The sequence below is a fragment of the Strix uralensis genome, chromosome 8 (genome assembly GCF_047716275.1).
Source record: "Strix uralensis isolate ZFMK-TIS-50842 chromosome 8, bStrUra1, whole genome shotgun sequence".
Taxonomy (NCBI): domain Eukaryota; kingdom Metazoa; phylum Chordata; class Aves; order Strigiformes; family Strigidae; genus Strix; species Strix uralensis.
The window spans coordinates 4,553,905-4,567,803 of NC_133979.1; the positions used below are offsets into that span (position 1 = coordinate 4,553,905).

General features: G+C 39.0%; 1 protein-coding gene across 9 annotated transcripts in view; it reads right to left on the reverse strand.

The window, feature by feature from the left end:
- The window catches only part of FGGY (FGGY carbohydrate kinase domain containing), a 150,298-nt gene that overhangs the window by 42,821 nt on the left and 93,578 nt on the right, over window positions 1–13,899 (reverse strand). For all 9 annotated transcript variants that reach the window (XM_074875914.1, XM_074875913.1, XM_074875918.1 and 6 more), the window contains 2 exons: window positions 3,680–3,787; window positions 263–324 (listed from right to left, as the gene is read on the reverse strand). In XM_074875914.1, coding sequence (XP_074732015.1) covers window positions 263–324; window positions 3,680–3,787 — 170 coding nt within the window. The remainder of the gene's footprint in view (window positions 1–262; window positions 325–3,679; window positions 3,788–13,899) is intronic.

The following is a 13,899-nucleotide window of genomic DNA, read 5'->3' on the forward strand; positions in this document are numbered from 1 at the left end:
AGAAATACACTGGGCTGGGTATAAAAGAAGTTGAAAAGCAGACAGTTAATATCACCACTTGGACACACTGATGGTATGTGAGGGGAGTTTAAAGCTTTCATCATTGATCAATCTCCTGGCAAGCCTTTGTAAATACTTCCAACCCACTATCAGACTGTTAATTCCCCTGTTTCAGAATGAGGATACAGCAGTGCACTGCTGGGAATACAGCGTATCATCAATTTGTAAGGCAGGTATATGATAAAGGAGTAAGAACAGTGACCTGGCTGCAGCTTTTGACTGTAATTCTGGGAAGGCGACATGGTCTCGGATCACATGATCTATCTGAAAAAGAGGAAAGCAACATTTTTGGGACGATTACATCTTAAAAATTCAGTCCCGGAAAAGGGTAATGCAGTGTCATAACTTTCAAAAGACAAGAGAGCTTCTAAATTACTCATGAGGTGTTAAGTCCTAGCCCTAGTGAAGCCAATGGCAAAACTCCCACTGACATTACTGGATTCAGGATTTGGCTTAAAAACAGTAAGAAAAAACAACCAATGCTGCACCAAAAGTAGGCAAAATGCTAAGCATGCAACTCTCAGTCAGAAGAGCAAGCTGAAAGGATGACTTTTTTCCTGTCCAGCACTACCTGAGACCATGTCCTCTAGTCTCTCCCACTCTTGCATGCATACCCTCACTGGAATTCTATCAGGAACATCTTCTTGGCCCAAACCCTTCTATATCAACTGTTACAATAAAACACCAGGTGTGTTGTCATCCTGATAGATGCTCCATATGTTCATTGCAGGAAACAAAATGTATAACCTGAAAAGCAATTATTGCTATAAAAAGAGATCAATACAGGCTCTGTCTTATACTAAATTTATAAATCAGCTTGTCCTTTCACTCCAGAGCGGCTACCATTATTCACAAAGTATCAGACAGAGTAACATGGGCTTTTAAGGCAATAATTCAGCAGGTTTTGTGATCTCTTGATAATATCCCATCAAAGGTGACAGTAAAAGCTAAGGAGGCAAAACTAGAACTGCTCAAGGGCACTGAATATATTTGGCAATATCTATTGGCAGCAAACCACATGGGTATTTATTTTTTAACAGCATGAGTCTAGTCCTTAACCAGTGTAGCAAAACATATAATGAAGCATGCACCTCTGAACATAGTAATAAAAATATTGCATGCCTGTTCTTTCCGAGATTTGCATCAAAGACAAAGCTCAAATGTGCATGCATTAGAAACCAAGCTCAGGCCTGAATTTTGCTATCTTGTGTAATCTCTTTAGAACATAGGAGCAGCTCATAAGTTCAGAAGGAAATCTATAAATAAGCATCACTTATATGTGTGTGTTGTGTTAAGAAAACACTTTACACAAAAATGTTACAGAAATTATAAAGTTAGATATTTAAACGCCCTTAATTCAAGACATGGCCACATGAGAGTTGCAGCTAGAAACCCTGTTCTGCTATTCTTTATTTTACAGTTTGTAATGATGTCATGCCATCCTTTGTCTCTGTTGTGCAATATATTTCTTCCTATAAATTTTGAAAATCCAGTGTAAAAGCCCATCTAATACACAAACAAACAAGCTTTTTCAAAACAAGCAGAGTTCTTAATTTTTCATTTGGACTCTGTCTGAACCAGTTTTCAAAATCCAACAGACTTTTTTCACAGCTGTATCAATAAATAATTAATTAGAGATTTTTAAAGGGAAGTGTATCAGTTTCACTTTCAAGAAGTTCAACAGACTGTTCAAATTTCATGAAAAGAATTCACCTTTGGGCATAGATCAAGCAATGAAAAGAATCCCAAAACATGTCAATTTTTTTTTTTGTTTTCAGAAAGCTTGAAGTATGAGAAAGCAGGATCTTAAAAAGACTACAGCTTTAAAATTACAAAGATAACGAATGCAACCTATCCTCCCCACAGTGCACATACACTGTTTCTTCCTATGGCTCCCTGTGTGTTTTCTGTACATACAACCTCAAGAAAACCACATGAGATATTCTAAGAATGTTTTAATAAGACAGCTTCCCTAATATACCTAAAAGTACTTAGAGCTGATTTTTGCTATGGGCCCTAACAAGACCATACATTTTTTCCAGCAATTTCTTTAATGACTCAGGAATGTCTTGTTCTCTGGTACTAGAATGGAAAGGGGTTTTAAAATCACCTTTCTGAAATGCCCTAACTCTCATGGTACATTTTAAGTGTGGAACCACCCTGAGCCAGCCAAGAAAATACACTGACTTGCCATAACCTCTCTAGAGCTTAGTTAAGTGTCTTTACATGCTTTGGATTAAGCACATAGAGACTTCTCTCAAAAGAATTCTTACAAAGAAACGCACAAGATTTGCCATTTTCCTTTTAAAGTGGTGATGTTACAAGCAGTTAATTTAATTTTACTTCTGGTTGTAGCAGCTACATATAAAATGGGACTGTTTGGTTCTAGCCCCATCTTGACCTGCAAAATTTAAAGCACACACATCCCACCTGCTCTGAGAGCCCTCTAGGGATGGGTTGGGGATGGGATGGGAAGCGGAGGCGGCAGGAGAGGAAGAGGGATGACTCTTCCACTGAAGCTGTGACACTGTACAGAGAGGAATGTCAGATTCACGTGGCCAAGGAGAGAGCACAGGAGGGAACACCAATTCATAGCTCAGCGCTTAGGGTGTGTCTGGGCTTCCTGATCCAGGATTACTTCTGTTTCTCATTCAGTGACTGTTCCATATGGAATGTATAAATGCAGTGATGCCCCAATCTACTACTTCCTGGACAGGTACTCCGATCACCAGGCTTTAAAAAAGGTGGGTGGTGCTAGGTCTGAGTAAGAGCACAATTACGCCTGCAATTTGTGAAAGACTGAACCCACCTGTATGTTTGGTGAGCTTACAGAGGATCCCACAGGACTGGGCCCGCCTCCTGTAGTTTCTCAAGAGGAGCTTGGCACCTCACCCCGAAGGGCACTCAGTATTTCTACAGACTCAGCAGGGAGACACACAGGGAGCTTTAGAAGCTTCCAGGGTTAAGCAGCCACTAAGGTCTTGCTGACACTTTTGGACTCTAAGTCTCAATACTGTTTTATACATCTAGCCTTTCTTTAAATTGGACATCAGTGTTTGAGTTCTGACTGCCTCCCTGTAAATAAGGAAATTAATTTTTAGAGAATCCACTCTGGTTTTAATTTTTATTGATAAATTAAATTAACCTAATATAGTTAGACTTTTTGCACTCAAGGGAAGAATTGAGGTGACAATATATGCAGTATCTATCTAGACAGGATAACATGTTAATATATTACTATTCTGGCCATACAGTACATCTTTCATTTATGCCCATCAATGAGCACAACTGTTCTGTATCTCAGTCTATCTTGGCCTCCTGATAAAGTAAAGAATGAATGCCTGTTTGGTTGTAAAATAACAACAATAATTACCACCATCGTTATACAAGGAAGACATGCCCTTAGTGCTCTGCCCCATATATAATCCCCTATCAGTATGCAAATGAACAGTTTGTAAGTGACATCAACTAATTGTTTATTGCAGTGTGGTATCTCCTATGATCTTACAGAGGTGTTTCAGGCAGACCTCTGCCTGAATCGACAGTGAAGGTATCCTGAATGATAGCAGTTATGGCAGACCTCCCATCTTGGAGTCTGTTTGTGTCTCCAAACACTTACCAGTTTTCCTGTAGCGCTTTGACCTCCCTCATTCAACCACAATCCAGGTACCATTGCAGAGAAATAAGGTCCCCAAACACCAGGCACAAAAATGGGTGTTTCACTGACCTGGAAAGGCAAGAGAGAGCTCTAATGAATCAAACTACTTGTCAAAGTAGGTATTTCACAACTAATGTTTAGCAGCTATCGGAGTCCAATAGTGAAAATGATTCTTGCTCCTCCATTGGAATTACCAACATGAGCGGAGATATATAGGTACAGATTTACTCTAAGGAGAATGTGGAGAAATATGTCCCCCATTTGCATCATTTTTAGGTGACATGCCACAGCTGCAGCTACTGATTGCACAACTGCTCCACTCACTCCCATTTATAGAGCAGCTCCGTCTAGCTATGCAGAAAGTGAGAAATTTCAGGAACAGAAGCAAGGAGATAGAAACTGCCTCGTTTCTCCAGAAAAACACCGTACTTAGAATGGACAGTTGGATACAACACTCTGCTTGCCTGTCAACAGAAAAAACAGCTAATGTAATCAGCAAGCAGTGTTTACAGAGCACTCATCCTGTATGTTTTCAGAGTTAAGAATCGAGAGAGAATCCTGCTGACAGTGAGATCCCCTGAGATCTGCCGTCAACTCCCGAGGCTTGCAGTGGAACCCCCAAGCACCAGTGCTCTCTCAGCACTGTCAGGAGTTAGGTGCCTTGGGTGGGAGCTGCAAGCCTGGGCTGGGAGAAAGGGGATTTGCTTGTATTAGCAAACAGGAAATATTTGCCTGGGTAAACACTGTATTCTGCCCCTTACTTAGGCTTAGCTTTACAGAAACCACTCCTTCCTTCACACCTGTGAACCCTTTCATCACAGCAGATATCTAAGCATTATCTCCCAGAAACTGAACAGGAGTGTATTCTACCACTTGCACACAAATATACCACCCACATATACAGTGACATCCTGCTCCTATGCAATATTATAGTGGTTAGACCACTCAGGATGTGGGCGATACTGCTTCACTTCCTTTTGCTGCTTCAGAAGATGCAAATTAGCAGATTATAAGGGTGGAGGGCATTTTCCTTCCTCTTATAAAACTGTTCCACTTTCAATAGACTAGATAGACTTTCTAGAGTTCCCTTCTGGTTCAGAAAGCAAGCCCAAGGAGGTACACTATCTAGTCTAGCGAGCAAGGCACAGCACATGACAGGGAATGGGGCAGGCGAACTTGAGTCCTAGTACTTGCTACTAAGACTCATTATGTATTCTGCACTGGCTGAACACCTATAATTCTTGCAGTGGGGGCTGGAGAAGACAGGTCATCCATCCCCTTGCAGGCTACCTGCTTCTCTTGGAAGCACGATTCATGTTTTCTCTTCCAGGAGCAGCAGAGGTATATACATTCAAGGTATATGCAGCCATGATTTCACTGGGAAAAGAGAACAGTAGTGCAGTCCTACACCATCACATGATGCATGCATGCACTCCTCACTAGTCCTCATTAATGGGATGGCTAAATCTGCAACTGTTGTTCTCTAGAAGGCGGGAAGTGCTCCAAGAGGAGGAAACAAGAGAATTCCCTAACAAAATAAGCCTGTATGTCTGCAATGCTGGAACGGCAAAAAAGAGAGGTCTTAGTCAATGGGATGATGGGTTTTTTTGTATTTAGACCTTGCTCTTCATTAGCAAAATTCTAGACCCATTGAAGGATTCTTAAGGTTTGCTATTGATTTCAATAAGGCCTGGACTTCACGTCAAAATACTTTTGAGGAGGAGTAATTAAAAATTCAGGCCTGTTTCTATTAAACTTGGTACACATTCTCCCTATATTTAAACAGGCCAAACTTTAAAGACAGTTTTTGCTAGCAACTAGGGAATATGCTCCAAGATGCAGTTTACTGGCATTTCTGCAGCACACATGTTTAGTAAATACACCAGCAGGGAGGTTTCTGCACAAACAATAGTCTGCTCAAGCCATAAACTTACATTACAGCTGATTCTTGTCATGAAGTTAAGTAGGAAAACAAAACAACAAAAACTGTTTTTTCAAAATGCATCCCACCAGTGTCAAGCAATCCTGATTTCTCTTAGGGACGCATCTAATGAATAAGAGAATCTTGCTCAGTTCTCCACTATCAGCTCTAACGCACTGACTTACTTTCGCTAAAGATGTATGCGTGCACATGTGTCTGTGTGCCTGCATAAGATTTTGGCTGGCTAAACCCATTAAAGAGCAAGAATAGCTGCACTGAATTTAAAAAGGCATTTATGACTCCAAGTGGATGAAGCTACGTCAAAAACATTGCAAAGACATTTGGTTTTGTTTTGTTTTCTCTTAAAACTACAAATTAATACAGCTTTGAGTTTTCAACACCTCTATGGGGCAAGCCTTCTTTTACAATTTCAATAACAAAATGAAGTGCAACAGAAAGCAATTCCTAAAATAACCTGCTTTTTAGACCAATTCCACATCACTGACCTTACTTAGAACACAGCATAAGGTCAAAATTCCCAGCTAGTATCCGCTCCGAACTAGGGATGGAAGCGTGCTGAGAACCCAAACGTCCCGTCTCACTCCCATCCTACAGCTGTGGACAAAACACGTGTCTGTACAGGTGGAAAGGAACATTTAGGGCAGAAGGGGCCTGGGTTTCTGAAGTCTCATTTCAAAATATTTTTGATGCAGCAAACTTTGAAGTACTCTGTACTGTGATTTCTGAAGGAAGAATCTAGCTACACCAGAGGCATCAAGCTTAAAATCCAACTGCTGTGTAGTCTGAAGAAACCAAATAGTCTAAGGCTATTAAAGGCACAAAGGTGCTTTGTGAAATCAGGGGAAGTTCTAAACATCAAGAAGGACAATATTTAAAATAAAGTAGTTTAAACAATAGTTTAAAAAACAAAAACAAACCCCAAACCCCAACCTTTCTTCTATCATTATAGATATTAATATTATAGATATAGATATCTATATATAATATATAATAATATAGATATAAATTTACCAAATTGTCCTACACGTCTGATAACACTAAAAGCTTTAGATTAATTAAAAGACCAAACTCTCCCTGGAGTCAGTACTTCTGGCCTAGTATTCTGGACATCCACAGGAATTTATCAGGACAGGATATTTCCGTGCTGGCTCTTCTCAAAATACACTGAGACTTTCCTATCATCTTACAGCTGAAGTACCATTTGTACACATTCCAGCAAACTTTCAACACATAAACAGAGCAAACGAGGCAGTTGCGTATCGCCACACTGATGAACACAGCCAGTGCGGTACTAGGTTATCATTTTTTCTACTGTGGGAACTTTTAACTGGAATAAAGAACATTGGCTCTCATGCTGGGCTTTACTGATACTGCACATGGCATCATCAGATTTCCTGTTTCCTCCTTCCACTTAAAGAGTTTAAGTCACATTTTGCAGTCTTTGGGTTTTGATGCATGTGGAAAGTGAGAACATTGGGAAATAACACACTCCCCAAAACAGACATGAGTCTTTGAGAAGCAACAGGGTGAACATTCTTCTGTAGATATATGCATAAGAAATAGCAAATGGTTTCCATTTCTCCTCCTTGAAATATTTGGATGATGCTTAAGTTTTTCAAGCCACGCAGCAGCTGGCATTTGTATTTTCATAAGAAAAAGTCCAAATTCTGTTTGAGTATACATACCACCCAATCCCACTAAAACACATGACTAGACATAAGCGTAAGGTTGAAGAAATAGTGCAAAGTTTGCCGCCGAACCCAGAAGATAAGCACAATTTGCCAGACTCAGAGCTATTTTTGTTACACTAAATACCATGTCCTTTTCATAGCTTTCTATTGCCTTCAGACGTTCTTACGACGATATAGGAGGATCAATGTGGTGTCATTATTTTTTTTCCTTTAATGAGCTTAAGAAAATCCTTAATCTTTTTAATAGAAAAACAACATCTGTTTTACATTTATGGGCAATTGATTTTTATTTTTAAAGCAAATAAGAGATGTCATCCTTTGAAAGTTAAAATATGAATTCAAAGGGAGCCTCAGATTTTCTGCCTTCTATTTAACTTAAATTCATCCTGTGACACACTCCTATTGTGAGCCATATGAACATCTATTTTTTTTTTACATATAGTGAAACTGAAACACAGAGAGGATATCCTCTGCTAGACATTACAATGATCTCTGCACAACACTTATTGCAGCAGGAATATGAAGATGGGAAATGAGAGAATCTGAACCTATTCACGCTTTGAGTCATAAGCAGCATCTACAAATATTTCAGTTGCACATATTCACAGGGAGACTATTGCCCTCATCTGTGATGATGTTTACTTACAGTAGTAGTATACTCGGATAAGAAATTCCACCTCACAGCTGTTCTATCTGTGGATGGGGAAGAAACCTTCTGTGCAGGAAAATGCCACCTTTCCATGTCTCCCTAACACACACATTCCGGCTTGCTCAGCCCCTCATTTCAGATGAGATGAGCATTAAGCAGTTCCAAGATTCCTGCTCATTTGAAGGGAAAAAAAAAAAAAAAAGTTCAACACCTTCTGAAAGGGAGAAGAACGGGGAAAAGTGCTGTCTGGGAGGATTTAACCTGTGTGCTTTATAACAGACCATGCTAATACGTAAGATATGTAAACATTATAGAGCAATCAGAAACAAATGAAATTATGAATTCAGTTTAACAACATTCAGCTGTGGTGCAACTGCCAGAAGGCACTTTTTGTTATGAATAGATCATTTGGATGAGTTACAGACCAGATTTCAACCCTGGCGTGTGCTAGGAAAATCAATGTCAAACTATCCAAGATCAGAAGGTATCAGCAGTACATCTGGCAGCCCACAGAAATGAAAAATGTCTTTAAAATATATAATGCTATATAGAACTAAGCTAAAGTATGAAAAGACCTGCTTAAATGGCACTAATATGAGATCTGTAGTGCATTTAGTTTAGTTTAGCCCTTCCCACTTGCCTTTCCCTCTAAAACAAAAACAGAAAAAAAAAATCCACCCCTATTGTAAAAGTCTACATGGAAAAAAGCACTACTTACCACTTACAGGCTAACTTACAGCTCATGTTAGAGAATCAGAGGAGTCAGTGCCTTTAATCCAAACTAAGTTCAGCTTTCAGGACTGTCATTTGGTACAAGGAGTGGAACAGAACACAGACCTTCACAGACAAGAATCACCTAGGCATACAGCCATCCCATAAAATGAACAAATCGCAATGTGAGATTTATTTTACTTAGCTTTGTTTTGCTAGACTAGCCATAATGATCAGGCACATGCTTGTGTTTCCTCCTCAGTTTTATGTAAATGTTACGGCAATCGGAGACAAGATAAAATAAAACACACCACACTGGTGAGAGCAGTTTTATGGAAGCATGAATTTCAGCAGAATTTTCTTCCTTAGTTGACACCATCTGTTGCTGGTGTAGGCTTACACAAATTCCTTACAATAACACTATCAGAGAATTTGGCTATTACCTGAACAAGTAAATCTTGATATTAACAAGTTATATTGTATCTTCTTCCATTTCATTTCTGCTTCCTAATATTTGGCCTCTGATATCTGGCAGCATTCTAGTATCATTATCAGATTCTCTATTTACTTGCAGTATGCCACAGAGAGAGAAAATAAAATTTCTGTGGAACTGTTCTTGATTTACACTCACTTACATGAAAGCAAAATTATGCCTTCATTCTACTCTCCAACTTTTTTTAGAGTAACCATTTGCTAATGAGAAGCTAGGTCAGAAAATTTGTTTGAAAATCACCTCACTTATCAGCTGCTATAGCCAGAAATTCAGAATAACAGCTGCTTTTGTTAGGCTAATGCAGGTATGAAAAAAGATCTAAGATATTAATGGAGGGTAGGGAAAGAAACAAGGAAAAGCACCGTATCAGTCACCAACTAATAAATGCTCTTTACAGTTCTGGACTTTGATCACTGACAAGTCAAATACTTTCATTAACTTCTCTGCTGACTTTTAACTTTCAAGGTTTCTGACTGACTGTGGATTGAGAATACTGACATTCATTCAATTCAGGGGTTTTACACTGATGCATAAAATCCTGTATTAAGAAAACTGTATCATTTTGCTTCTGCTGACAGATGGGTCTTATATAGCTATTCGACCACAACTCTCTGACAAAGAATGAAAGAGATTCATAAAAAAAGGAGAGAATTCAAAGGGAAACCCAAGAATGTTTCATTTCTAGGTTTCTGGTTCAAACCTAGGTCATAGCAATAGCTACTGAACGTGTGATTTAATAACAGCACTTTCTGGTGGTATATATATTAACTGGGTGGACTTGGGGCATGCAATTATATTTTCAGTGAATTGATGTCTACTCTAAAATTGCCATTCTGGCATTATTTCTCACACACTAAATGGGTTTAAAACTAAGCTTCCCCGTAACTGTGGAGACAATTCTGTATGTTAAGCCTATGGTGAGTACAGTCAACTTCTTAAAATATATTTATTATTAGCAGTAATTACATATTAAACACATAACAGCATTCAAGCTTTAGCCTGATAGAAAATATAGTTAAGAAAATAAGGTCTTGGAACACAAGAAATGTACTTCAGAACACAAAGGAAATTAAAATTTATTAATATTCCAATTCTTATAGGTCATATACCACCAGTAATGTATTTGATTATATTTTAAGCTTACTTCCCCTGGTCATCATCAGTTTGCTATGTAGCTGCACAGCTTGTGGTGGCAAGTCACATAGCTCTCTTCCACATGACAGGCTGGCATCCCTTGGGCCATCCACAGTGACAGAGGTGCTCTGCCATGATATTAAGACTAGGCCCCAAAAATTTTTGTACAGAGCTAGATTTATCCCACTGGAAGCATGGACGTTACTTGAGCAACACCACCACAGATACAGAACATGGACTTTGGGATTCTGCCTGAACACATCCATCCACAGATGATTTTGGTAATCTGTTTACATGCAGTTGAAGAATTCTGGCTTATGTGATGAAATCACTTTCATAAATGCCTTGCTCAATACGCACTCCACCATTTGTTGCCAAGGCTCTGTCACAGGTTTACCGAACCCAGAGACCTGAAAAGTTACTAAACCTTAGGGACTCCCATTGAGTTATAAGAATGGCAACAGAATGAATCAAAGCAAAACAAAATTGTCCAACTATGTCTATCAAGGTGGTGCAACCCAAAAAAAAATATTCAAAGACATCAGGCAATATTTTTGCAGTATAAGATACTGCACGATAAGATTTCTGACTGTGGAGCCAGGCAAGTTTAAAAGAGACAGAAAGAAAGGCAGATATTATCCAAACCAGAAAAAAATCATGCGAGAGAATCAAAGGGTTCTGGGCACTGCCCAGAGCATAAACTTATGGCCAGAGAGTGGCCTGTGGTAGGACAGTTGAAACAGAAACATGTATTCAGTATTATTTTTTTTCCCCAAGTAGGTTTCTTTTGTGTTGGCTTTAGTAAAGACATGTTTTTATGTCACCCGTGTCCCCTCGCTGCCTTTAGTCTCATGGGAGGTAAGCGTTACAGGCGACTGCTCGCAGGACTGGAGCTCTGGCAGAGGCATAGGTGCCTATTTAGTTCTCAGGGCCTGAGAAAATTGGCCTGAGGGGTCTCAGAGGAGAGTTTACACCCAGAAAGTGTAACTGAGAGGCTGAGAGAGAGGACAGTGATACTTCTTCTTTACACACCACGATAACATTAAGAATACACATCCAGCCCATTTCAGTCCAGCAGCTCAGCAAGGTTCCAAGTGCAGCAGACTCACGAAGGAGATGTATGACAATATTAAAACAAAGACGTTTCTGATTTTGCTGCTCATTCTGCACTTGGTAATATCACAAACTTGTATAACAAAAATCAAACCAATCACAACAATACCCTTAAGCAAAAATTACCAGAATTAGAAACATACAGAGAGTATGCATCAAAATGCAGACTGGGATCTGAAATTTCTGATGATGATTTGGAACTTGTATTCCAGTTCAATCCCTGCTTTAGTTATTTTCCAGACAAAACTTTCAGTACAACCTAAAACTAGGAGACAGAGATGAATTCTTAGGGACTACTGTTACCTCTTATTCCAAATAGTAACCCTTATGACAAGGGCAGCAAAATGTGAATGACACGCATGCAAAACTATTTCTAATTTTCTAAATTTTCCATAAAACATTAACTGGTCTACAAACTATAGACCAAACAAGGTATGTGATTAATGCCCAGTAAAGAAACCACACTCGCAGGGCGACTTGACTGCCTCATGTCTGAAAATATTTCAGGTGAGTTATGCGATGGGACTATATACTGCACAACCTGGCTTTATATCTAACAAGAATTAATTAGAGGAAAACTTCACTGAGAATATTAAACATTTCCACTGTGAGATTTTTATTCAAGGATAAATAAGGAAAGGTATTTGAAAATTTTTTAAATCTTATGATTTTTGATGAAAGCATATGTTGAATTACAATAATATTAGTTATTAAACTTGTACTTAATTTATATTTATGGGTATAAAGAGAAATTCATCTGGACCAGTGCTTCCAGCCCTGGGAGCCAAAGCCCCAACTTGTACAAACGCGCACATTGGCCATCAACTTCCATGGAGATATGCTGATTTTTACTGTCTGAAGATCTAGCCTACCACTTTTATTTAAACACTTAAATAAGTACTCTGATTTTCGAAAAGGCCAAAGACCCACATTTCCCATTGATTTCTGGCTCAAGAACTTAGAACATGAAGCCAGCTGTTTAGGTATCCAAATGTGGACTTGGGCACCTACCCTTAGGAAGTATGTTTGCCCTAGTTTTTTAGTGTCTATAATTAAGAATGCTAGCAAATGTCCATACAGGTGAGACATCTCTTCCAACAAGGGAATACTTAGATACAAAAGAAGAAGGAAATCTACCTATTTCTGCATGTTCATGTTCTCCATTTCCAAAAGCAGGGAACAAGAGAGTTCTTGAAGACAGATCCTGCAGTCAACTCTTTGTCTCTAAGAACATCACACACATCCTTAGGCACACTTCAGAAACTGAGAACTGGACACGACTTTACTAGACATGCTCCTCACCAAGGGGGATGACTGCAAACTCAGACGTTTACTGCTCTAAAACTAATCCACCAGCAGAAACTATAAGGTTTCCTCTCTCACCCAGAGGATCCTGGTTTTAAAAACAGTTAAACACATCAATTAAAATGGTTTTTAAAACTGACAACAAAAAAAAATCAAATTTAGCAAAAAAACCCCACCTTGTTTTACTCAGCTGTATTTTATTTTACCTTTTAAAATGCAATAGCTCAGGTCCTTGCCAAGAGCAGGGAATGCACAAGGTCACAGGCTGCACTTGTATAAGCAGATTTTCTGGATGTCTGCCACCAGAAGCCAGTTTGAAGTTGCATTTCTGAGAAAACCTTCTGACAATGGATGCTATAGGGCTTAACTCACTCATTGTACTCGTTAACAGAGCAACGGATGTCTCTAGACAGTGGCCCATTTTTTGATAGCAGTCAGGTCCAGTCTCTTCATCTGAGCTGGCTGTGGGGTATTTTATGCTTTTTTTCAATATGCTGCATCAGTTTTCAGCCAATGGTATGTACGGTATTAGTATGTCTTAGGGTACAGCCACATGAATAAGTTATTATGGGCAAAACTAGGAGGTCAGTTGCCCAGCAAAACCACCTCTACTCATCGTCTTTCTGTGGTGTATCGTGTGACAGATCCCAGGGACCTCGCACATTCCACAGGAAACCAGGGCCAGGAGTGCTACTGCAGAGTTGCTGACATCGTGCAAATACACACTATAGATTAGTCAGTTAATTTCTTCATCTGCCCGTACTCTTATTACTTGATCATACAAAAGGATTTTAAAATTCTGTTCTTTTTTTTTTTTTTAAATACTAATCTTATCAAAGAAGGCTGCAATGATATCAGCCTGCAAATATTAACCAGCAAAGCCAGACAACTGAGATTTGTTTTAAAAAGAATCATATTTTTCACATTATAAAATCCTGCCATTTTCCCAAGGGGAAAATACAGTGAAGGACTGGTACCTCTCTCTCCTACTGTAAACTTTTGACTTCCTCTCTTTGCATTCAAAGCTCCAAATCCAGAAGCAGAATATAAAGAGGAAAAAATGAAAATTATATCAGAAGCAAAATGCTCTTCATTTTGTTTGCCTTACAATTATCTATTTTAAAATGGTGAGATGTTAATAAA